Below are 23,622 nucleotides of genomic sequence, written 5' to 3'. Positions count from 1 at the left end.
GACTGCTGTTTGAATTACTGATGCTTGGTGTGCTGCTGCCTGGAACTGATGCTACAGAGAACTCCTGACTTCTTCTCCCAGCAAGAGCCAAGCGCTGCGTGCGGCCTCAGGGTAACAAATGAGTGGTGTCGGTTCCCACATCCTTTGGACCGTGGGCTGCGCTCCAGCCTCCAGTGCCCCCATGGGTCCCCACAGCCCCTTCAGCATCACATCACACCTTCCCGCGCCAGCCCCGGCACAGCGGCGGTGTCACTGGCCAGCCACAGCCGCTCCATCGCGGCCTCTGGCTGGAAACCACTGGGTTATGGCCTTTCCTTTGTTCGCCTTGGAAAGCATGTGCCTGTCTGAATCCTATGAACCCCCAGTGCCCGGCGGAGGGGTGCGCGCCCCCAGGGACGTGGCCAGTGTGAATGCGGCTGGGCATAGTCCGGGTCTGTGCTGCAGTAACTGGGCAACACGGACACAAAAGCGACGCAGGAAGCAGCGGAGCCCAGGAGCGCACCTCCTGCCCGGTGCAGAAACAAGGATTTATGATCCTTGGAAACATAAAACTGTTCACTGGAAAGCAGAAACCGAAGGGTGAGTACAATAGGCAAGGAGAATGCTGGCAACGTACCCAAAGTCTTTTTTTCTCATTTAAATTAGCTCCTTCAACCATCCAACAAATTCTCTGTAGATACCGCAGACCGCTCCCCATGTGGCGAGCTGAAGGGGGCTCAGGAGCCCTCCCGGCCCCGCTGGGTTTCTGGGAGTCCCTGGAAGGGCAGCAAGGAAATGTGACCATAGTTCATCACACAGGATTTATTTATTCATTCCTAGTTCTGTGCTCTGGCAGCCGTGCTCGCTGCCTGCGGAGCCAGGCAGGACTCCTGACTTCTCCGTGGATGTAGGACAGCATCTGCAGGCTTGTGCCCCCACCCTGGCGCTGGGGCTGGGGTGCTGCAACGTGGCTTCAGCTCGTTTGTGGGGAGCAGCTGCCTGTGGGCGCTTCTGTGCCAGACCTCGGGTTGGGGCTCGTGGCCACAGACTTTGACAGGCCCCATGATCCCCTTCCCTCCTTTTACAGTTCGCGGGAGCTGACCGGTGGAGGACTGAGTTTGCACATTTGAGTGTAACCCTCTGTCCCCTTCTCAACCTCAGCATAATCTCTGGTGACTGACATCACGTCCTCGCCCCTCTCAGCACCACCCATGGGGGTTCATGACCCCAGCAATCATGCACCAGAAGGTCCCACCACACTCTCCTCCCCAGGACCCCTGAGCATCGGTCCTTTCCTGCCTGGCAGTTCATGCAGATAACCCCCAGGAGACACGGGCAGCAGCAGCAGGGTCCCCAGTACAGCACCCTGTCCCTGGGGAGCTCCACATGCTCCTTCCTGAGGACTCCACCTAAACCACTGTCTCCACAGAACCCAGCCAGCAATGCCGATGTCCTTGGTGACAGCCTGAGCTTTGATTAGTCTTGGCAAGGAAAGCACCACGGGACAGACTGGCCCCCGATGGTGTACTGACAGGATTACTGCAGCCAGCCCGGAGCCCGTGCCCTGTGCACAGCAGGTCTCAGATGCTGCTTCAGGTGCAGGAGCTGGCAACAACTTGTGGCATAGCTGTGAGGGAAGGAAGAACTGCAAAATCCAGTCTACATGTTCAAAATCTCCCCAACAGACTACATCTAAGGTACACAAAATATCTGCTTCCCAACACCGGCTTGGCCAGGCAGGTGGGTAACTGCTCTTTGGGAGCTGGAAGCAGAAGTCCTCACAGGTTGGCCAAGGGGCATGGGATGGACTCCAGGATTATGGAGTCACAGCACTTGGCTCTAGCGAGAGGACAGCCCTTCTGCTCTACAGCCTCCCACCAAGCCAAGCTGCCTTGCTGGGACCATCTCTCATGAACTGTGCTGACACCTCTGGCTCTTCTCACTTTGACCACTTCACAGCGACCAACTGTGAAGAGGTGTTAACGGTCCTGACCAGCCTCACCTGGGGCCTCCACCCCCACCCATGGGCACAGGGATCGCATTTAAGCTCAGCTCTGGGCCTTGAACTGCTTCCTGAGCTCCAGTGCAAGAGAGCATTGGTCTCCAGCTCAGCCATGGCTGTGCCTGGCTATGGATCCGCTGATCCCAACCTGAAGATTGACTGCCCAGCTGGGCCACAGATCTGTCTCATCAGCATGGACCTGCCCAATGATCTGGACTCTTGGATGAACCTGGCTGCTACCCAGGGTCTGCTCTCCTCATCTTGCTCAGGTATGATGGGATGAAGCCTTGGCCCACAAGGCCCCTGCCCTGCCAGCCGCGTTACTGTGTTTGGCTTCCAGCTCCTCCTCACTGAGGCAGCAAAGCCACCCTTGCTGCTCCCTGACCTCAGGGCAGCATGTGGCCCCTCACAGCTGCCTTGGTGCAAGGAGATGCGCAAGCACCTCACTGATGAGAGGTCTGGTGGGCAAAGCCTTCACTGATGCCCCAGCTTGCTGTCAGCCCCTCACTGCAACCAGAGCTGAGCAGCGCTGTGGGTTGCGGAGGGATGAAAGGCGTCAGAGGAAATTGAAAAACCCTGAATTAAGCTAAGAAAATATTTGTGTTTCTGGAGTCTCCTGTTTGGTATTGTCAGCACTATTTCAGTTGGTCTAATCTGCAGGTCTTTGTGGACCCGTGCCCCACGAACCCTCAGTTGGCATGAGGGCACTTCAGCTGTGTTCAGTTAGTTCCTGGCTTAGCCTGTAACTGCGGCTCCAAAAGTAGCTTCTTGAAAGTTGTCTGCACATGGAAAAGGGAGTGCGAGCTCGGCCCGGTCCTCTTGGGCTATGTGGCAGCTCTCTGCAGACATGCAGGTGTTTTCTGTCTCTCTTTAGGATGCCCTTTAAGGGACAGAGGTTTCACCAGACAACACCAGGAATGCTGGGCATGCCTGACCTGGCTGCCTCCTGTTTGGCTTTGGAGATGCGCTGGGGTGATGGGTGTGAGTGAAGCCACAACAGTACTTAGGGTCTAAGGCGAAAAAAATAAACCCCTAGGAAGCAGTACCAAGTGCCACTCCCCTGCCAGGGTTTTGGAAGCTGCAGGGAAGCAGTGTGTGGATAAGAGGACAACAACCTGTGGATCCAGGCTCTCTGGATGCTCCTTCCCCAAAACAGCTTTAAGACTCTGATTTTATTGAAATAAAGCACTGACAGGTTGCTTCATCCCAAACAGCTGGTGTGCTCTCTCTACATTCCCTTGCAGACACCCTGCCTGCTATCATGCCAGGCTTCTCCTCCTGCCTGTCACCTTGGTGGAGTGATGGTTCATGGAGAGACTGAAGTAAACAAGCCTCTGAGCACCGTTTTGGGAAAAATGTTTCTTTCAGGAAAGGAGCGGTACAGCTCAGCAAAACATGCCTGACAATTTTCTGCCTTCATAAATATTCAAAACTAGCCGCACTGGGAGCTGACTAATCTGAAGACCTTCCCTGAAAAGAGCTTTCCATGCTTCGAATTCTTTCACAGACATGAATCCTGAGGTGTAACGTTTCCCTGAGGTGGGCAGACGTTAGCCAGAGTCCCAACACAGGGAACTGAGGCTTGCTTATTCATCAGGAGTTCACCTGGCAAGTCAAGGCAGAGCAGCCAGCTGAAATGAGAAGTTTCCAGCCCTCGCTCATGGTGAGGATTACACATCCCCACCACACAGCATGTACAAACTTGTGATCCCCAGCAGGGCTGGGATCCCCATGGGCACCCAGCAATCGCCTCCGGAGCAGGTCAGGATCCTGTTGCATCCTGTAGCCTTGAGCCACGCTCTCTCTGACTTTGAGAGCCTATTTACTATGTAGATCGACTTGGAGAGGAACACTGAACCGCTCCTTGGCGTGAGGATGGAGAAACGCAAGCAGGCACCCACTTACATCAGCAGGAACCGAGGGCTGCTCCTCCGCAGCAAGGTGCGTGGAGCAGGTAAAGATCTGCTTGATGCCTCCCTGCTTGGGAGGGCTGGGATCCATCAGTCGTACAGGATGGCCCCACAAACACGGGTTTTTAGGAGGGCTGCCCTAACTGCCAGCAGAGAGGGCATTGTTGTGGGCTGTGCTTCAGTCTGGTCACCAAACCTTTCAGAACCTCCTCTCACCCCTCTGTTTGGGAGAGATGCTGCTAGGGCTTGGACCGGGCAGGCAGTGGTGCTGCCTCACCTGCACGCAGGGATCTGTGAGGGCTCTGCCTCTGGCTGCAGTGGCTGGAGGGTGGTCAGGTACAGGGGAGGCAGGGGAAAGAGCTGCCTTTTATCCAGGTCTCTTTTGCCTCTGAGGAATCCTGCTTTCTGAGGCCTTGCAAAGCATTCAGATGGGCATGTTAATATAGGCCTTCTTCATCCCCCCTTCTCCCCATCTTCAGGAGATCTCATCCTTTGGAGGTCTCAGTTGTTGAGTCTCGGGCAGCCTTTAAGGATGGCTCAATCTTTCCACCTAAAGGTGAGGTGGCAAAGGACATGGCTGGAGTTTAGATATTCCTCTGAGCCAGTCAAAAGGATGTGGAGCAGAAAGTGGTCAGTTACATCCATGGGGAGAGCTGAGCTCCTGCAGGTGATGGCAGCTGGTGGGGACACCAGCACTGGCAGTAGCTCTTAATTAGTCTTTTCCACCTCTGAAAACAGGCAGACTGTTCTGGAACAAAGCTTCTTCGCCTGCTTTTAGAAAAGTGGGATAAAAGCAGCCTTTTCATTGCCTCCTCCCTGTTAAAGAGATACTGCAATACTGCTGAGCTTCATCCCAACAGGCACAAGCAGCCTTGCAGCCCAGCGCAAGGTGACATCATCTGGCCTTTGCTGCCTCTCTGACAAAAGCACCATTGTGTGACTGTCACTTCCAGGAACCCCCTGCTGTCCCCAGGTTTAATAGGGAGCTTTCCCACACGCAGCCCTTCAGCCCTTGTCTTGCCCGGGCAGGCCAACCCCAGCTCACAGGAAAGCCGAGTTTTATTTTACTCCCTACTTCTATTCACTTTGCAGGAGAAAACAAATTACCTTTTCGGTCTGCAGTGCTCTGGATGATTAATTAGTTTCAGTAATGAAGTAGCGTCTTGGGACCCCACCTCGACAGTCTCATGTACCAGGCACTGAGTGCACATGAGTGTGAAAATGGTCCCTGCCTCAAAGAGCTGCTAGGTTACTGCAGATAAAGAGTGCTAATTTCATTAGAAGCAGGTCAGATTCACCTGAAATAACCCTCAGAAGTGAAACTGCAATTATACACTGCGATACCTTCAATAATTGTGTATTTCCCTATAAACATCAGTGTCAAGAGGCCCCATAGAGAAGGTCCTGGTTTTGTACACATGATGTTTCTTATCCTAGTTGCCCTCCAGCCTGGTATGTAGGACAAGAGGCAAGTTAGTAGACTGAATTGTTTTAAACCTTGTTCATCAATGTTCAAACAACAAAGCTTAGAAGAGCAGGAGCCAGGACTCTGTGGCAGGCTCAGAGCTCCATGAAAAAGCCTCAGACCCCCTACGTGGCTGTGGGAAGGTAACGGAGTATTTTGTGTGTCACTTTCTCATCCAAAAAGCAAGGATGTTCATTTTCTACTTCATTCATTCAGTTGTTCTGGTTACAGCCAGTCCCCTGCTAAGTGACAGCTCCCCAGCACCTAGCCAGCAGGGCCAGACCACCAGATACTGCTCGCATGAAGGCATGAGCAGGGAGCCACCGAGGATTTCTGCTGCTCGCTCCAAAATCCCTGTTGTAGAGTCGGTCCCTTCCCTCTGCTCCCTGTGAGCCTGACAGGCCGCTGGCACAGTGGCACATCGATGAACTGTGTGAGCCTGGCAGCCTGGAAGATGCTCCTTGGTATGGCTAAGCTGTGCAGAGGGAAAAGAGGAGCTGGTGCCCTTGTGGAAGCAGGAGGGGAAGATGGGACACGGGTGATTCACAGCACTGCTTTGCTCTGTCTCTGGGAGTTGGTGTTTATTGAGAGAGAATAAAAGTAGAAAGCTGATTTTTAGTTCTTCTGTGACCCTTCACAGAAGCGTTTGTGACAGTTGCTCTCCAGGGAGCAGAGCAGCTGCTCAGACCAAGCAGTTTACGGCCACGGGAGCTGGGCAGGACCCACCATGGTGCAGCTGTGCGGGTGGGGGGAGCTAGAGTGTGCTTCAGGGGTGCTAAGCGAGGGCCCTGGTGGGGGCTCACATCCATGCAGCACAAAGGTGGGGAGATGTCCTAGTCCCACTGCCATGCTGAGGCTCAGATACAGACAGGTGCCAGGATTTCAGGCTTCTAAATAATGCAGCGTTTCCCTCCTCATTTACGTAACGATGCTTGTTGCTATTCTAGTGCAGGTAGTCCAAGAGGAGGAGGGTGGCAACTGGAGGTGCAGCCAGCTAGAGGCAAGTTGGGTGAGCCATGCCCTGCGTGCAGGGATGGAGGGAGCATCAGTGCTCCTGAGGCTCACTGCAGGCAGGTGAGGTTAAGAGGTAGAAGGCAGAGAAGGCTGTTCAGGTGTTCAAACTAGTACCTAAGCCAACCCATCCCCTGCTCCCAAGAGGGCCAGGTGTGACCTACTGTGGTTCTCCTTTTCCAGCACCTGTGCTCCTCTGCAGCCAGGAGAAACCCTGTGGCTGCAGCCTCCTTAAGGCCTTGTGACTTCAGCATGTGGGGGAAAGTGATGCTAAGCATGTCCACCCAGGGCGGATACTTATCCGGAGGAGGAGGAGGAATGTAGTTTGCTGTTGAGAATCTGGAGGAGCTACATCTGCATGACTTAACACCTGCTTTTGCTAAATGCTGCAGGGAGGGACCATCTCTTGGCTTCTAAACGTGCTATCACACACCATATGCACCTTGGGTGCTGTCCTCCAGCTCGCGCTCTCGTGGTTTCTCCTAGCTACCTATGAGGGAAATCAGTATTTTCTTTGTGTATCTACAGCAGTTAGGAAGCTGGACTCGGCACCTCTTATCTTTTGAGCAAGCAGAATTCAAGCTAGAATGAAGACTTGATCTCCATTTGCATTCAGAAACAGCTCTTGATTATAAACTAGACCAGAATGAAAATCAGAGGGATGCTGAACTGCCTAGCATGCTGCTATATGCAGACCAGGTTTCATGCCTTGTTTGCTAGATGCCATCAGGCTTCGTTCTCTTTTATGGTAGAGGAATCTTTGTTAGTGCAAGCCCTGGGTGCAGCTGACCTTTCTACTTCTCTCAATGCCAGCAGCTTTCACGAACAGCTTTGCTATGTATTAGCCTGAGAGTCAGGGACTGAAATCTGCTTTATTCCCTGGCAAGGAGACTTATTCTGTGTAGCTGTTAATACTATTGATCTCCAACAGTTCCACTTGAGAAAACATTTCTTACAGAAAGCCCAGTGACTTATAGTCGGCCTCCAAGCCTTGCACAGAAAGGATGTGTCTGGATCCGAGAGCACCATCAGTACAGCAATTCCAGCCAGGAGCAGGCCACTGAGCTTGGAGGGGTCAGTTGCAGTAAGGCTGTGAGGAATGTGCATGTAAAGGGCTGTTAGCAAAGGCTTGGTGTACAGCACTGGAGGATCCTGCCACCTCAGTAGAATCAGCAGTTACGTCCAATGTTTAGATGCAGCTATTAAGAGGGATATTCTAAAGCACAGGATTCCTGATTCCCATCGACTTCAGACAGAATCTTGGTTATTCTGAACAACACAGGGCACAAATGTCTCCTGAAATCCGCCCAAGAGCTCTTGTATCACAAGTGTTTCTGGAATACAGTAAAAGCAAAGACAGAAGGGAGCTCAACCCTTTCCTGCCAGGCTGCCCCTGGGCAGGTGTTGGTCACACCTGGGTATTACCCAGATGTGAAGACCTGAGCAGAGCCAGGCACAGCACAGCTGGCACGCTGCTTCGTGCCAAGTGATCCTTGGTTAGAAAATATTGAATGCTAATCAAACTGCCGATAGACCGTGGCAATCCCTAAATCTATAAAGGAAGGTCTCTTGAGTTGTCCTCAAATTGTCCATAAAAGTCCTACTCTAATCTGGAAACAAGACTGTTGCTGTAAGAAAGAAAACTCAATGCTAATTGTGTCATTTCCAAAACTCCAGAATATTAAGCAGTTCAAGGACTCTGCTAGCCTCAGGGGAGCTACTGAGGTTAGTGAATCATGATGAGAGAAACAGCCTGGGTTTAGCTAGTGGGTATTATGGATAAAGAGGGTTTTATGGTATCAGTATTTATTGCCACAGAGGTCTTGTCATCAAAATTGTACCAGAGCATCACAGCCAAGTGCCGAGGCAGAGGCAAGCAGCCTGGGCTGGGCTTTCAGGCTCTTGGACAAGAGACTGCTGGATGATTTGTTTGTCAGTGGTTTGCAGGCTCATGGTGCTGGGCAGTGTATGTGCCCAGGTCTCCTGGAGGCATGCCAGGGTCCTCAGCTGGGTATGCAGCTACTTCACAGATGGGTAAATAAAGATGAACTTGTTACAGACAGCCCTGAAAGCAGCTACAAAGAGCAGGAACCCACCTGCGTGTGCCCTGTTCACACTGCCAAGGCAGCTATGGCATGGCGTTGTCCCCCTGCTCAGCAGTGACTGGCAGCCACCTCAGGCCTGATGCTCAGTTCCACTGTCCTGACGCCTGCTCTGCTCCCCAGTGCCATTCCTGGCTCCCTGTGCTAGCAGTGGGGTCAGTAGCTAGGTGTGAGGTTGTGGACATTAATGCATTCTGTGCTGTTTTCGCATACAGGTCAATGATTAACCACAGTGTTCCCTGCCCCAGCCCATGGCTGCTCCTGCCCTCAGCTTGGGTGCAAGGAAGCAAGATTAAGTGGGAGACCAGCATTGCCCTGGGGGGACAACACCATGGAAATAAGAAAATGTACCTGGGCTGGAGGTTTAGGCCCCATAATCATTAACAGCAGGAGCATAGGCAGGACTGAACCGGTCCATGAGGGCTTGGGATCACTGAACCTTAGTGCTTCATGAACTGCCTAGGGCTTGGCTAGAGGTGCAGGGCACTTGGAGAGGCAGCAGGTGTTTATGACAGACACCACCATTTGAGCCAGTTCTGCCAAAGAATCCATGTGCCTGAAGAGTAACTGCATGTCTTATGCCCTCATGGAGTCAGCTATAAATGCCTAGCTCTCCATCGCACTGCATCATGATAAAAATGATTTGGTCTTGGAAAGAAATCCCTGGAGCTCAGAGGGTTTGGTGAGATTCCTGGGGGTATGCTGGACCTGGCTGTGCAAGCAGCAGGGTGATTTGGGGTCCTGGCCCATGATGCTCTCTGCAATGCAAAGGGCCATCCTCCCCATCAGCAGACCCACCGCATGGCAGTATCTCTGCAGCAGCATAGTGACAGAAGGATGGAGAAAGAGGGAAGTGACTCGGGTGTCCTGAAAACAGTCAGGCAGTTGCCAATTAGTCCAAATAGCCCATCTGGCCCAGGGAAAGGCCATTTAGAAAATGTCTAATCACCGTTGCAAGAAAGAAAGAAAACCATTCCATAATGTCTTTGAAAAATCCCTGCTCCCCCATCAAAGTATCCTTCCCTCCAGGGACCCATTCAAGTTTTTTGTTCTGTAGATTTATCATAGAGTTATTTGGTCAAAACATGAAGTAGCTTGTCAAAGCGTTATGTTAAGTAGCACCGATTCTGTTTGCCTTCAGGTGTCATTTAGTACACAGCAAAAGAAGAATGCAGAAAGCAAGCATAGAACAAAACTATTGTTAGCAAATATTATTTTACTATGCAGAATTCTGCTTTGTGGTCACAGTCCCTCAGGGCCCCTCTCCTCAGAACACTGATCTGTAAAGTACAAAGGGCTCTTGCACTGGACAAAAAGCAAGACAGAATCTACAAAGGCGCCTGCTGCTGTGGCACAGGGTCTAGCCTTCCTCCTGTGTCCAGTGCAGGCTCTCTAAACCTAAGAACCAGAAAGGCTGAGGTCAAAACATGAGGTTGCACCGCAGTTAAAGCTGATTTTTGTTTCCTTCCCCCAGCCCCCCCCACCCCCGCATGTAGCTAGCTTCATCCATGGGACAGATTTAAGCATTTGTACTTTCATGGACCATTCTGCTTTGTTCCTGAAACATGTCAGCCTGCTCTAGTGGAAATCAAAGTGTGTGCTTGTATTTGCTGCATGAGGATGGTCTCTGCTCCACCAACACAGCAAAGGCACTCCCCACCGTGGGCAACCCCAGTTTCTGTGCCCTTGCCCAAGCAGTGGTCACTCAGATTAAGGCACCTCCTTGTTAACAAGCTAACCTAATCTGCTCACTACCACTCTGGTTGCCATCTCAATTTCATTTTTTTCAGACACCAATAAAGAAGCAGCTCTGAGTTGTGGCTGATTGTTCCACACCAGAATGTAATTTGAAAGCCATTATATTTCATTTCTGTAATACTTTACAACCAGTAATGTAATTGTTGAAAAAGCTACTTTATTTTGAACTAGGTAAAAGCTTTGCAGAGATCTCGTACACTGACATTTTAGCTAGTGAAATCAAATGCTTCAGTAATATAGCACTAATACTGTTAAAGCCACTTTATTTTACAATTAAAAGATAGCTGCCTCATTGTCAAGATCTAGCATCAGACAAAAAGCTCAGTCTTGTTCTATTTAGTCGTGTCTGTTTAACTGCTTTTATTAGCTTTCAACTAAACTCCAATCCATTATGACTCTTGGGCAAAACAGTATTAATATGCCTCACTAGTTCCACCCCCTCACTGGAGGAGCCATCCAGTTTTCAGCACTGAGGAAGGCATAAAAGGTCACTGTTGCTTAGAGATGACACATTTCACTGACTGATCCCTCCATCCATCTGTTATCAATCATACATAGCGCACTCTCTGAACAGGGTATAAGAACTGAAGCATCTATTATCACCAGTCACTTCTCAAAAACTAGGTCATGCCATGTGGCTACTGAAAAAGCTCTAAGCTGTCTTCTGTTACGGTGGCCTGTACTCACAGCTAGACCAGTCCCCACGCATTTAATCTCCGAAGTTAAGTGGCGGAAGATAACTAATCACTATTCTGTGGCAAGAAGTCCAAAGGTGATTTAGGGTTGGAGATGAGCAGGGTGGAAACTGGCAAGAGATTACAAGCCAGTGGGGCAGCTCTATGGCAGGGCGAGACATCCCCAGCGAGCAGAAAGCCGGATTCTTGTGTAATCTCAGAGGTGTTTATTCCTCTCCTCCCACTCAAGATGTATGAGCAGAACATTGTCAGTTCTCCACCGTAGCCACACAATGCTGCCTAGAAACGCGGTGCATGACGCCACTGCAAAAACATCTCATTAAGAGCTTCTTCCCTTTGCATTATGATAATACGAAGAGCAGAAACTGGATAAAACAAGCTTGGCTTAGTCTGAGATGAGGCAGACTCAATTCTTTTAGGAAAGCAGCTTCTGCATCTTTAAAGCCATTTCTTCAGCTTATAAAAATTAAATTTTCCGTAAGGTTAGTAAAGCAGCATATGCATGAAACACACCTGAGCCTGCCAAGGTGACCATGGATACGTGTGGAGAGGCTTAAGGAGCTGCACCTCCATCACCCACCCTTCCAGCCCCAGCCTTCCCCCTTCTTTGGGCCTTCGTGGCAAGGGACCTCTGGGAGACATTGTCCCACCTGGTGTTCTGTCTAATGAGGGCTGCAGGACATACTGGGAAAGGGGAGAGGCTGTAAAACCCAGCAGCAGGGTAGGAAGCCCTTCCTGGAGGGGGGTGGGAGCAGGATAAGGAGCAGCGGCTGGGAGGTCACCGCTCTACAGCTCTGCCTGTTGTGAGGGGAGGCCCTGCAGCCTCCAGCTGACACCACTCCTTTGCCTGGAGAGATGGATTCTCGCCAGACCTTCTGCCGGAGGGATCACCTCCCTCCTTAGCATCCTGGCAGTGCCTGTGCTGTGGGAAGGCAAGAGCTGGAATGTGACTGTCACCTCCTAATGCAAGGTGGCTTCCCCTCCAAGGGCATCTGTCAGGTCCGTTACCTTCTTACAGACCAGAAAACAGACTGTGGGAACCAAACTCAGGTGACATTTGCACTGTGGAGCAGTGAAATGCTTTTCAGTAGAGCAGGGCATTGAACAGTATTAGTTTCAGTACTGCCTGCCCTTGTTAAACCCACTAACTAGTCCTCTGACATGGGAAAGGGCAAAGAACCGGCCAAGGGGGTTGGGGTGATGAAGGCTTCAGTGGAGGTGTAATAGGAAAGGATGCAAAATCCACCATATCATGAAAATGGGCTAATGTGTGTGTCTGGACACACCAGAGACCACTGCAGAGCTGCTGCCTAGATGCTAATTAGAGCATTCAGGTCCAAGGGTCTGTATCTGCACACCCACATCTCCTCCCCTCGGGTAGAAGGAGGTGAGAGGCTTCCTGGCATGGCCCAGGTAGGACCCTCGGAGCACACTGCAGGACACCTCTGCCTCCCAGGAAGCCCAGCCTGATCCCCATCCCTGTGCAGGAGGCTGCTGTAGCTGCAACAAATAGAGGAAAACAAACTAATGAGGCATTAGGGCTAAACTTAGCTGCAATTAACACTTAATTACCATCCTGAAAACACTTGCTGTATTTTGTCAGGGCCTGGAAAGATAAAACCAATTAGCTTAATCTTGTGTGGTAGAAACCTTAAACTGGCTCATGGATGGGACGCTGGGACTAACTGGTGTTTCTGAGACCATAGTGCCTGGAGCTGAGCAGTCCTGCAGGCAGGTCAGGTAATGGGACACAGCCCTGCTGGGGGCACCAGGTGCCTGGGGAAGAGGGGCTGCGTGGCAAGAATGCCTTGAGCCAAGTCATCCCCTCTGCTCTTGATGCCCTCGTGCCATTCCCTGTTTTCTTAGCCTGCTTGTCTGCAAGACTGTTCTCTGTGCCTGCAGCTTTGCTGTGCTGACTGGTATCTTCCCTTAGCAGAGCAGATGGCAGGTAAGGCTGCAGGCCAAAGTACATGGGCTGCTGGGCAGGCAGGCCGGCAGAAGTGCAGAAAGATCCAGCAAGTAGGCAGAGGGCAGAAAGCCATCCATGACTGCCTGTAAATCTTGTTCCAAGTCACTAGTGTAAGTTCCTCAGTTTTTTTTTTGGGGTAGACTTGTAGGCTGTGCTGAGGAGGACTGATTACAGCCTGATCAGGTACTGCCTGCATGGAGCTTTCTTAGGTCTCTGCTTTGGAGAAGAGCCAAAACTGACACCAGACCTTCCGCAGAAGGTATCACAGCAAGTTTGTACATGCTCATGTACACTTGATGTGCATACCTAAAACCTCTGCTCTCTCCTGGAGGCTACAGGCTCCATCTAATATGTATCAGTGTAAGCAACCCTTGCATGGTTCTCCAGAGGAGGTAAGGCATCCTAGAGAAGGATACTCTTGGAGCACACTTTGGGGTAAATGCATAGTCCTTTTGGCATGGGGGAGAAGGAGGAAGAGAAACATACAGGTTGGGGGAACCTTGTCTCTCTGAAGTCCTCCTCTCATGTTGCCATAAGGTCTGCTGTCTGCTTGTCAGGCAGATTGCACCCATGACCGCAGCATGGGACTATCTTCTACAGTACTGCTCCTCATGTGATCTAGTGAGTGTCACTACGTGATGACAGTATTTATGTAAAGGCCTTGGGTGAGCTGACATGGCCCAGCTCTCCTGTCTGTAAAGCAGCTAATAAATGAGACTTAGTTACCAACACAGAATGTTTGTCCACCATCACTGTGTACTATCAGCTGTGCCCTCAGCTGGCTCAGGGTGTGCCAACAGTTTAGAGCAGGCACACAACGCACTTGTGTTTCACACTAACCATGTAAGAACTGTCATCTGCTTTTCCTGCACCTTCCTGTAAATGAAAGGAAGGTGCGTGGCACTCTGAGAACTAAAGAAAGGTCCACACCAGCAGTCTGAAGACTGCTGAAGTATTTTAAGATGCTAGGATTGTTTTCTCTCATAGCCCAGGGCTGTCATTAGCTGAGCATTTGGATGCTCTTCCAAAGAGGCTGAAAGGAAAAATCCTCCAGTAACTGCAGCAGAACAAAATCCCATCCAACAACAACAGATCCTGGCATGCAGCTACAGAGGTCTATACCAGGGCAAGTGCTCCAACAGTTTGCGTTTCCACATTTGAGTCTGTGCCTGAGCTGCAGTGGGACCAAATAACTTCATTACAGTGGGAGAGGCTGCAAAGACTAACCAAGAAATGCAGCAGCTATTTTTTTTTTTTAGTATTGATCACAACTCCAGCTCAGATTAACATGAAGCTGACAGGAAAACTTAGCTCCAAGCATCACAGCTCAGGAAGGGCTTATAGGCAGAATATATCAGAGGAATCTATGCAGCAGTTATCTTGGTGAACTTCTGTATAAGGCGGCTTTCTGTCTGGGAAAACTGAAGGAACTGTGTTCCAGCAGAATCTCATGACCAAGTCTATTAAACATCTCTACCTCTGAAGTCTGCCACACAGTGACAGATTAAACTGAGACGGCTGAAGGCAGTCACCCTGCCCTCTGCCAGCTGTCCACCTGATTCCTCTCCTGTAGCAAGAGCAGATAAATAACAGCCATATCTGCTCCTGAACCATTGCAATTTATAGCCTGACACGGCTTTAAGTGCAAGCTGCTGTATGAAGCCAGCCCAGCTATCAGACTGGGAGCTGCTGGGGTGCAGGAGAGGCAGGTTCTGCGCGACTGTCCCTGTGGCCGCTGCTTCACAAGGCTGCACTGTAGGATTGTAACTTTTACTCATCCTGGTTTAAACTGATGTCATGTCACACTTCAACACTGCCAGTTGATATCTGGCAGTCAATATGACTTAACAGTGTGGCTAGATCGCACCTCCTCACTGGGATACCATGTGGAGAAATTGCAAAGCGTTGAGGCTCTGCTTATTAAGAGCATGGATGCAGCAAGAATGATCAGGATAAGAGGGAGGCTGAAGCAAGAACCCCGTTCTTGTGCCAAGGACAGCTCAGGCATTTCTGATGTATCCTGCATCAACATTTATATATGTTTCTGCTTCTCTGGCACACTGGCCTCTGGGGAAAAAGGCTTCTCAATTAAATTAAGCCCAAGAAACATGGAGGTAACAGAAGAAACACATTAGTCTGGATGCCTGCCTCCTGTTTGTTCATCCTGGTGCTTGGATGACCACAGCACCATTTGGCTGTTCCCTTACAAAATGATTAAACAATCCAACATCTGGCTCTTTTCTGAGTGTCAATACCTGCTTATGTCCAAGCTAGATCTTCCAAACAGACCTGAAATTTCTAGGCTTTTTCAAATCTGAAGTGCAAATTCTATGGAAACTGATTCCGTGCCTTAAAGGTAATTAAATGGAGTGACTTGGGGAATTGCTGGCAGCAGGCTGCCTGTGCAGATGACAGGCTTTGACACTTACTCCTACTGTGACCTTGTACAATTTGCCACTCAAAATAGCAGCATTTCACTAGGGCTGCTTGACTGGCTGGAAGTGCTGGACTGAAGGCAGTGCTGCTCTAGGAAGGTTAACAGCTGACTGTTCCTCCTCTGGCCAGTTCGAGCCCTGTGGAAGCTGGGGAATGGATGCAGGACACATTGTGATGTTAATCCTTCACATAAAGCCATCCATTCCCTGGTCTCCCAGGGCAAGATTTCCCAAGCAACCTGAGGAGCTTCAAGGAAATGTGTTGTGTTTTACAGACCCCACTTTACCCCTAGGCCTGATTACCATAAGCATCCTTACCAAAGCTTTCCTGTTACTATTGCAGTATTGTGTGTGTGGGCTCCACATCTTTCCTCTTAACTTCAGTGAGAGCCTTCACCTGGCTAAGGGGAGACTTGGTTATTTAGCTGTTCACTAACAGGCAGCCAGGAGCAGTGTTTCTAGGAAAAGGGTGACCCTGCTGAATCCAGGAGCCGTTTAAGCCCTCAAGAAGGACTTTCACATTCTTCAAATTAGCTGCCACTTGACTTCTGTAGGAAGAAGAATCTTGTGTTGTACATGAGCTCCCTAGAACGCTGAGAAGGCTCAAATATTTGCAGATGCATCCACTTCAGCAGAAAGCCAGCCCCACCAGGATGCTGACTCTGAACTCAGGAGTGTGAGAGGGTGCTGCCAGACACCCAGACCTGGATGGCCTCAGGCAGCAGGAGACAGCAGATGCAGCACGCTGCTTCTGCCTGGGAGGCGGAGGAACACCTGCCTGCACTGGGTGCTTGGAGCTGCGCAATGAATTGGACTCTCATGAACAGCAACTTGATGTGTTTGTCAGAGCACAGTGTATTTATTCAAGTAGCAAAGTAATTTCATCACCTCCCCTGCCAGGGCAAGAGGAGGCAGGGGGATTAGTCTGAACTCTGATGATCATATAATAACATGGCAGCTGTATGCAGCTAATAATCCACCAGGAGGATTAGCAAACTTGAAGTTGTCTAGCTCTGCATAATGGGAAGCTAAGAACAGCAGCTTCCCTGTTCTACCTATTGCATTTGCATTCCCTCCAGTGGAAGCATAGAACAGGATGGGACAAGGTTTTCCAGTCTGTTATGAAATGGGAATCTAATGTGTGACTAATAGAGTATTGCTAGCAAGTCTACAAAGCATTCATTCAGTCAGGAATATGGATTTACGCTTTACTATGAGAATGCATCTTAAATACCTACTGCAAAAGATCAGATTGCGATTTCAGCAGACTAATGTTAAAACATGTCATCTGAGGCTCTCTGGGAGTAACATCTTATAGTCTGTGCATGCCGCATGTCCTGAAGTCTGGAGGCAGACTGCTCTGCTAATGCATGGAGAATACCACTGAACTCTTCCCAGCTTCGCTGGCATAATTCATATGCAACTGGCAAAAGAGCCAGTACAAAGCATAGGACAGTAAGATGCCAAAGAGTAGACTTAGCAACTGGAGCTGCTATGTTATTTACCCGCCTCTCTCTCCCACCACACTCTGAGGACAACGCTGAGTGCTAGTTAGCTCAAGGTTTTTTTCCCTGGGGCAAGCGCTTTTAACTACAGACCAGAATCAGACAGAGTAGGAAGGCAGTTTCAGAGCTTGTATCAATTTACTAATGAAAAACTAGAGTAACCAGCTCTGTCAGAGCCTGGAAAATACAGAGCTGTGACTCCTCATCCTCCGCCCTGGTGCCCTTCTGCAGTGGCAGAAGCAATGAGTAACAGCCTGCCTGTGCTGTGGGCTGCCCCTGCTCAGCTGGCTCAGCCACTGATGGAGCTCCCGTGATGGCTCACACTGCCTCCTCCCATGTCGCAGGGCAGAGAGAGCAGCATAGGAAATGCTGTGCTGGGGCTTGTACTGTGCAACTTTTCTCTTCCGCTCCAGTAGAGAATTCCAGTGGAACACTGGAGTGCACAAAGGATGAAAGCTTCAGCACAATGTGCCCCTGCCAACGCTTGGCAGGGCTGCAGGACCCTTCTTGCTCTTGCAGTGCAAACAGGCACTACCACTCACAATAAGATAGTAGCAAAATACTAGTTTCCACCAATAGCTTCTTCCACTATTTCCTCCCAGTTGCAACTGGTGCTGCTGAGAGTCCATGGGAAAAATCTCTAGTATTAACAAGGCTTCTGCATGCAAATGAATGCTACATAAATAACCCCCATCTTCCCTCAGTTCCTAGGTTGTGTACTCCATGCACTAGAATTCTCTTCAAAGACCTCCCAGTTCATTCTTTATGCTCTAATTAAGGATCAGTGCCAATTAACTATCTTCAATAGAGGAGCATCTTCCGCTCAGCAGCCAGGAAGTGTCTGAATAAGATCCTGCTGTACAATACGCACATGAAAAGGGGAGCCCTCCCTTTTTGGAAAGGGCTTCCAAGATTAAAAACCCAGTATAGAATACAGGATGCCTACTTTAAAAATATTGTGTGATAAGATTAACTGATGGCATCCATGAATGCAGAGTGGTTTCTTATATGCTTCACGTAGCACTCGAGCATCCTATTGCGCTGCCAAGACTGAGCTAGATACCATCGTGGCAATAGCAGGTGTGAAAACAGAACACAACACTTTCTAGAAACCACTATTAAAATACTGTCTGCTTTTTCTTGCAGGGGTGTTATCCAGTAAAAGATCAGCAGAAGCGCAGTGTCAAATCTGACGCTAAATATCGATTCAGATAAAAAACTACCAGCAGTTACACCAGCATCTAAACTGCTCCAGTAGCCCTCACCTACTGCTTTTTCTTCCTATAGATGTTCACCTGTTCCATAAATAACCAGGCAATTTAGATAGCTGCTGCACTGCGTTCTGAGCAAGAGCTGTGCTAATAGTCTGAGCAGGCAAAGGCAGGGGAATGTCATTTCTGAGCTTGGCTGGAGATGAATACATCAGCTCCCCAGCCAGTTACAGGCTAAGTTTAAAAAGTGCTATTCTAAATGAAAATTAGATGGTTAAACACTGTGGGGGGAGGGGGGAAATAGGATAATCCCCTCAAAGCTTTAAATGGAAGATTCTCAAACCTGCTTTAGCTGATGTGAGACATACGAACAGCCTCAGAATTAAGACCCCTGCAAAACTTCAGCCAGGCACAACAGCTGCAGTGCCTTTTGGGGTAGATAAACTTGAACTCGTTATACGTGAAGCAGATGTAAGCTAGCCACCCCCCTAATCATAGCTAAATCTGGTGACCATTCATAAGCTGTCCTAAGGAATAAAGGGTTAGGGGAGGATGAGTGCAGACTGGATGATGAGAAACAGGAACTGTAAAACTGTATTGGAGGATGGGAGAAAGCAGCAAATTATTCCATGAGCAGCAGGATCCATGAAGTCTAGTCTGATGGGATTTACATTCGTAACATCTGCCAGGCCACTGAAATCTCAATACATAACATAATATATCTGAAACTGTCAATGAATTCAAGTGCTTTTGTGGAGCAGATTGTATATATCTCATTTTTCACACACACAAAACCCCAAACAGGCTGAATAAATCGCTTGGGTTCCAGGAGAATCCCCATACCTGCTCAGCAAAGACTAGGGTTTTATGTTTGAGTTTTGCTAACTGATACCTTTGCAAAGAGCCAGGGATGAGTCTATACTAAGATGCTGTGGGAATTTCTGGAGAAGCTTGTTACGATCCTGATTGTGCTTGAAATTTGAGCTCCAGATAGGAAGTGGGGATGCAGAACAGCACACTGCAACCAAGTCACTCCAGTGAACGTAACCTTTTATTCCACATGGGGTTCAGCTCTTTTGAACTTACCCTAATCCTTCTCATGGCTGCCACAATCTCCACACGGCTGTTGGGCCTGGGTACATCCAAGCTACCGATGTACTGAAAGACAGAACAGTGAGATGTCTGTAAAGCAATGCCCAAATTACTGGTGTAGGCTTCTTCAAAACAAACAGCATCTCTCATTAATTTAGTTCCTGCTTGGTTAGACTCTCTCTGATGCAGGACACGATAGGAGTATCTGTTTTGGATAATATTGTAAGTCAGGGAGAAGTTAATGGATTTGTAACATCGGGTGTGAGCCTCTGACCTCATTCAGATTCTGGATGCACCTTTTCCAGTGCTTTGCAGGGTAATGCCTGTTGCTAATCAAGTCACGGTCTGAAAATGGGACTGTCCATCCTTTCTCACTCCTCACTACACCTGCTTTTAAAAGACTCAAAGCTAAAAGCACACAAGAGTTGGAAAATTGCCAGGATGTGCAACAACTAACTTTCCCAGAAAAGGCTCGTGATTCTGCCCCAACTTTTCAGCTTGGACCATCTTCCCTCAGGACATCACTGTGCCTGCTTGGTTGGATCAGCTTAGCTGCCTGCAGAATCCTGTTAAACCCACTCAAATCTGCATCCTACACCAGCTGTTTTTAACGATGCTTAGGGGAGCTGCAGTCCTAAACGAGATGCCTGGCTGAGCTGAGCTAGCGGCTGCCCTTGGCATCGGGTGCCTGCATTTCAGTGTAAGCACCAGTCCTGGGGGGGCTGAGACGTGGGCAGACAGCAGGTTCCCAGCACCTCCGCCTCCGCCGCTTCACCACACCTACAGCTTTCTGCGGATCGCTTGACTGTTCTCTTGCATGCAATGGCAATGTGCTGCTGACGCCACACGCGTTGTTAGGGAAGACCTGCAAGCAGACAGCTTCCCACTGCTGCTGTCTCTCCCTCCCGTGTGCTGTTCCCTGAGCTGCCTGTACTCTCCCCTTACACTGGGTTGTAACGCTTGTGTGCCAAAGCAGACTCTGGTTGTGCACCTGTTGGCAGGAGGCAGCTGCTGCAACGTGGTGGTACCTGTGGTAGCACACGTGGCACAGATGTACAGGAGTGTTGCCCGTGCTGCTGCCAAGCAGAGGAGGCACAAAGCTGCCAGCTCAGCCTTGGGAATGAGGAAAATACGCAGCATCCTGGGCAAAGACCGTGAATGTTGTAAAGTGGCGTGGCTCACAGCGCTGAGGAAAGACTTGCATGTCAAGGGCATGTTGGCGAGGGCAAGAAAAATACCATCTGAGTAAGAGGGCGAGCAGCCCGGTGAGAACACCGGTGAGAACACCCGGTGTCCTGCCAACATGGGCTATACCGGGTGCGGTCCTGGGCCCGCGGCTCTGGCAGCTGAGGGCAGGATGCCGGACTCAGCGCTGGCGCCTTCCCAGCAGGGTCCATCAGCTCCCCCAGTGTCACACAGCCCATCTCTGCACAGTGTCACAGGCAGGTTATTGGGGCTGTGTGTGCAGTGGGCAGCTTACAAAGCTTAGTCACCCTCCCAAGAGCATTTGGTTCATGAATTGCATGTGCTTTTTGAGTGTGTGGTTTCAAGTTGTGGGATTTTTCTTGGAAGTTGTTCCCCTGTAGAGAGGGGAGGAGGAGAAGGGGCAGCTAAACAGAGTGATAATTAATATACATATGGACGGAGACAAAATAATTCCCCCAGTGCAGCCCCATAGCTATCGCTGTTACTGACATAGTTCTGGTTTTATTTCTCTACTGTAATGCTAGCAATGGGTTTTATTGTGAAAAACTACTTAACAGGGCTTTCAGAGATGAGTTCTCCTGTCTCACTATTTACTGCTTTTTTGCCTGCTTTGAAATAAACACCGCAAGCAATCTGAAAGGTCATCTAGCTTTTCTGATGCTTCTGTGAATGCCTTTGCAAAATGGCATTTTTAAGAGCAGTTAAGTTCAGCTATAGCCTTTGGTAAACCACAGGAGAGTCAGACTGCTCAGACCACAAAAGCTTGAGGGCAGCAGGGGAGGGAGCGACAGAGCCAGGATTCCCCTCTGCCCTCATGGTGAGGGCATTATCTGTATCGCTCCCGATCTGCGGTCTCTTTGGTTTGCAGGCATCTCCTTCCCCGCTCTGTGGTGGCTGTCAAGTACAGTCACAGGTAATCCAGATTAATTCAGTCCAGCTGGCTGGCCTTTTGTCTGCAAACAGAGCTGCAGTGGGGAACAGGCCATGCTACCAAAGATAAATTGATAGGTGTGGGCAAGAGGAGAGCTGGTGACTGCCAAGCCAGAAGATATTCTCCCAAGCTCCCTGCTTTGGCCTTGCTGCAGAGTCTGGGTACTCATGCTCCCACGCAGAGCCCTGCCAGCTCATGAAGCTCTGCACAAACAGCCACTTTTCCACAAGCAGCTCCCAGTATTGACCTCCTGAAGTTTGTCCCTGAAGATTATAGGGCAAGTAAGACAGTTTGGTATGTGGAGATTAGAGACCAAATGTGGTCAGTCAGATTGCCTGGTGCGAGACACCTGGCAGCCAGTTACAGCCTTGTCATTGTCAGAGTTGCAGCTGACTGATGTGCCCACAATGAGCATCCAAATTGCAAGAGACAGACTTCACAGCAGAGCCAAGCAAGCATGTTACTAAGGTAATGCAAACCCCATCTCAGACCCACACATCTTAACAGCATGTTATCCACTCTCTGAATAGCTCTGGATGTCTGAAGCTGTCAATCTAAAGAAGCCAGTTTCACTCAGTTAAAGGTATAATTCCTTCAAAACCTTTAAAAAAGTCAAAATAAGGATTTTTCTTCTCAGTACAGTCTGTGGCACAGCAAATGTTAATGTAAAAAAAAATATTTTTTTTTCTCCCCTAAGAAAGAGATTTTTTAAAATATGTGATTAACTGTCTATTCAGATCCATCCTATATCCTGCTTAAGTCTTACAGCTCTTTCAGCAGGAAAAACGGAATGTACAAAATCCACATTTCAAAGCTTTATTTGAATATATGTGCCCCTTCTTTCCAGCTCAGGAGACAGCAGGCGTGAATTCCATTTCTAATCTGTTAGGCCACCTGCAAAGAGGGGAAGGGAAACCTAGAGTTGCTCCAGCAAAATGCAATTCTTCTTGTCAGCTGAATTATGAACCCATTCCCTGTGCTGTCTACAGAATGTCAATTCCAATGGAGTCACTTTCTGAGAGCGATGCTGCGCTCACTGCCAGACTGTTCTTCATGATCAATATGAAATTTCTGACCAGTGTTTTTTTCTGATACCTGAAGGGCGCATGCATTTCAACGAAGGCCTTGCCTGCTCAGCTTTTCACGCAGGGAACAGGTCAGATGGAACAAGGCACTTAACACTGTTTGTAAGCAGCAGGTAACAGCCTGCTGGTTTCCGGGGGGCCCATGGCAGGAGCGGGGTCCTGCCCGACTGGGGACGGGACACGCAGCAGATGGAGCAAGGACACGTGTGTGCACCTGCACAGGCAGCATCCCTGGCACTGTCCAGAGGGGTCTTTCCAGATCAGTTCTCAGACGAAGCATGCAAGGCAGCTTCTGAGGATTAAACAGCTGAAAACACCACTAGGAGAAGAGCAGGAACCTGTTTGATTGTGATAATTAAGTGCGAGGCTTTCATAATTTGTTGGTGTTTTCTTTAGACTCCCTTAGGTCCGGCGCGCAGTTGCACGGGCTGGGGGCGCCTCCAGAGCTGCAGAAGCCCACGGCGGGCAGGGCTGGAGGGGCACAGCGAGACCGGTGCCCACCACATGCCCCAGCAGCGGCTGCTGCCGGCCCAGGACCCCCAGCCCGCGGGGACCCCGCGCCGGCCTGCGCCAGGCGAGAGCAAGGGGGCCCAGCGCGGCGAGGGGGCGCCTGCCCGGGGCACCGCGGCCTCTGCCGGAGCCCCCCGCCGGAGCCGAGAAGGGGCTGGGGGCTCTCCCCGGGGCTGGGGGGCCCGCCGGGCCCGCCGCCGCCGCCCGGGGCTGGGGGAGCGCGGCCGGGGCTCACCTTGGCCTGGAAGTGGATGCCGTGCTGGAAGGCCTCCTCGTTGTGCAGCGGGACGCGGGAGTCGCAGCCATCGTCCACCAGGTTGTACCGGTTCTTCACCGGCATGGCGGCGGGCGGGCGGCCGCCTCAGGCCGCGGCCCCGCCGGGCATCCCCGCCGGCAGCACCCGGCCGCGGGGCGGGCGGCGCGGGGCCGGGGTGCGGGGCTGCGGGCGCCCGAGCGCGGCCGCGTTTTGAATGAGCGTCCGCGGGTGCGAGCGGGGCCCCGGCCCCGCCGCGGCGCCATTGGCCCGAAGTTCCCTCATGTGATGCGGAGGGCGGCGGGAGCCCGCCCCGCCCCGCCCGGCCGCGCCGCCGGCCCCGGTGCCGGCCAGGGCTCCGCCTCGGTGCGGGGGTCCGCGCACCGGAGCCGCGGGCTGGGCGCACCTCGGCTGCGGCAGCCCGAGCTGGGCGGCGGGGCGGCCGCCGAGCGCCGGCCCCGGCCCGGCGAAGTGCTGCCCTGCAGCCTCGCCGTGCGCGGCAG

At 50.7% G+C, this 23,622-nt stretch overlaps 1 protein-coding gene across 3 annotated transcripts in view; it reads right to left on the bottom strand.

The window, feature by feature from the left end:
• The window catches only part of LOC101920404 (carboxyl-terminal PDZ ligand of neuronal nitric oxide synthase protein-like), a 36,321-nt gene extending 12,964 nt beyond the window's left edge, over nucleotides 1–23,357 (bottom strand). Inside the window, exons 1-3 of one of the 3 annotated variants that reach the window (XM_055791279.1) lie at nucleotides 23,102–23,136; nucleotides 19,129–19,200; nucleotides 617–755 (exon numbers count right to left, since the gene is read on the bottom strand). In XM_055791279.1, coding sequence (XP_055647254.1) covers nucleotides 617–697 — 81 coding nt within the window. In that variant the 5' untranslated portion in view covers nucleotides 698–755; nucleotides 19,129–19,200; nucleotides 23,102–23,136. Of the gene's footprint in view, nucleotides 1–616; nucleotides 756–19,128; nucleotides 19,201–23,101 lie in introns of all 3 variants that reach the window. The other 2 variants (XM_055791286.1, XM_055791273.1) reach the window with 2 other exon arrangements.
• Nucleotides 23,358–23,622: the final 265 nt, after the last annotated feature.

The sequence above is a fragment of the Falco peregrinus genome, chromosome 1, assembly GCF_023634155.1.
Source record: "Falco peregrinus isolate bFalPer1 chromosome 1, bFalPer1.pri, whole genome shotgun sequence".
NCBI lineage: Eukaryota > Metazoa > Chordata > Aves > Falconiformes > Falconidae > Falco > Falco peregrinus.
The sequence above is the reverse complement of the archived record's forward strand: the minus strand, read 5'-3'. Positions and strand labels throughout refer to the sequence as shown.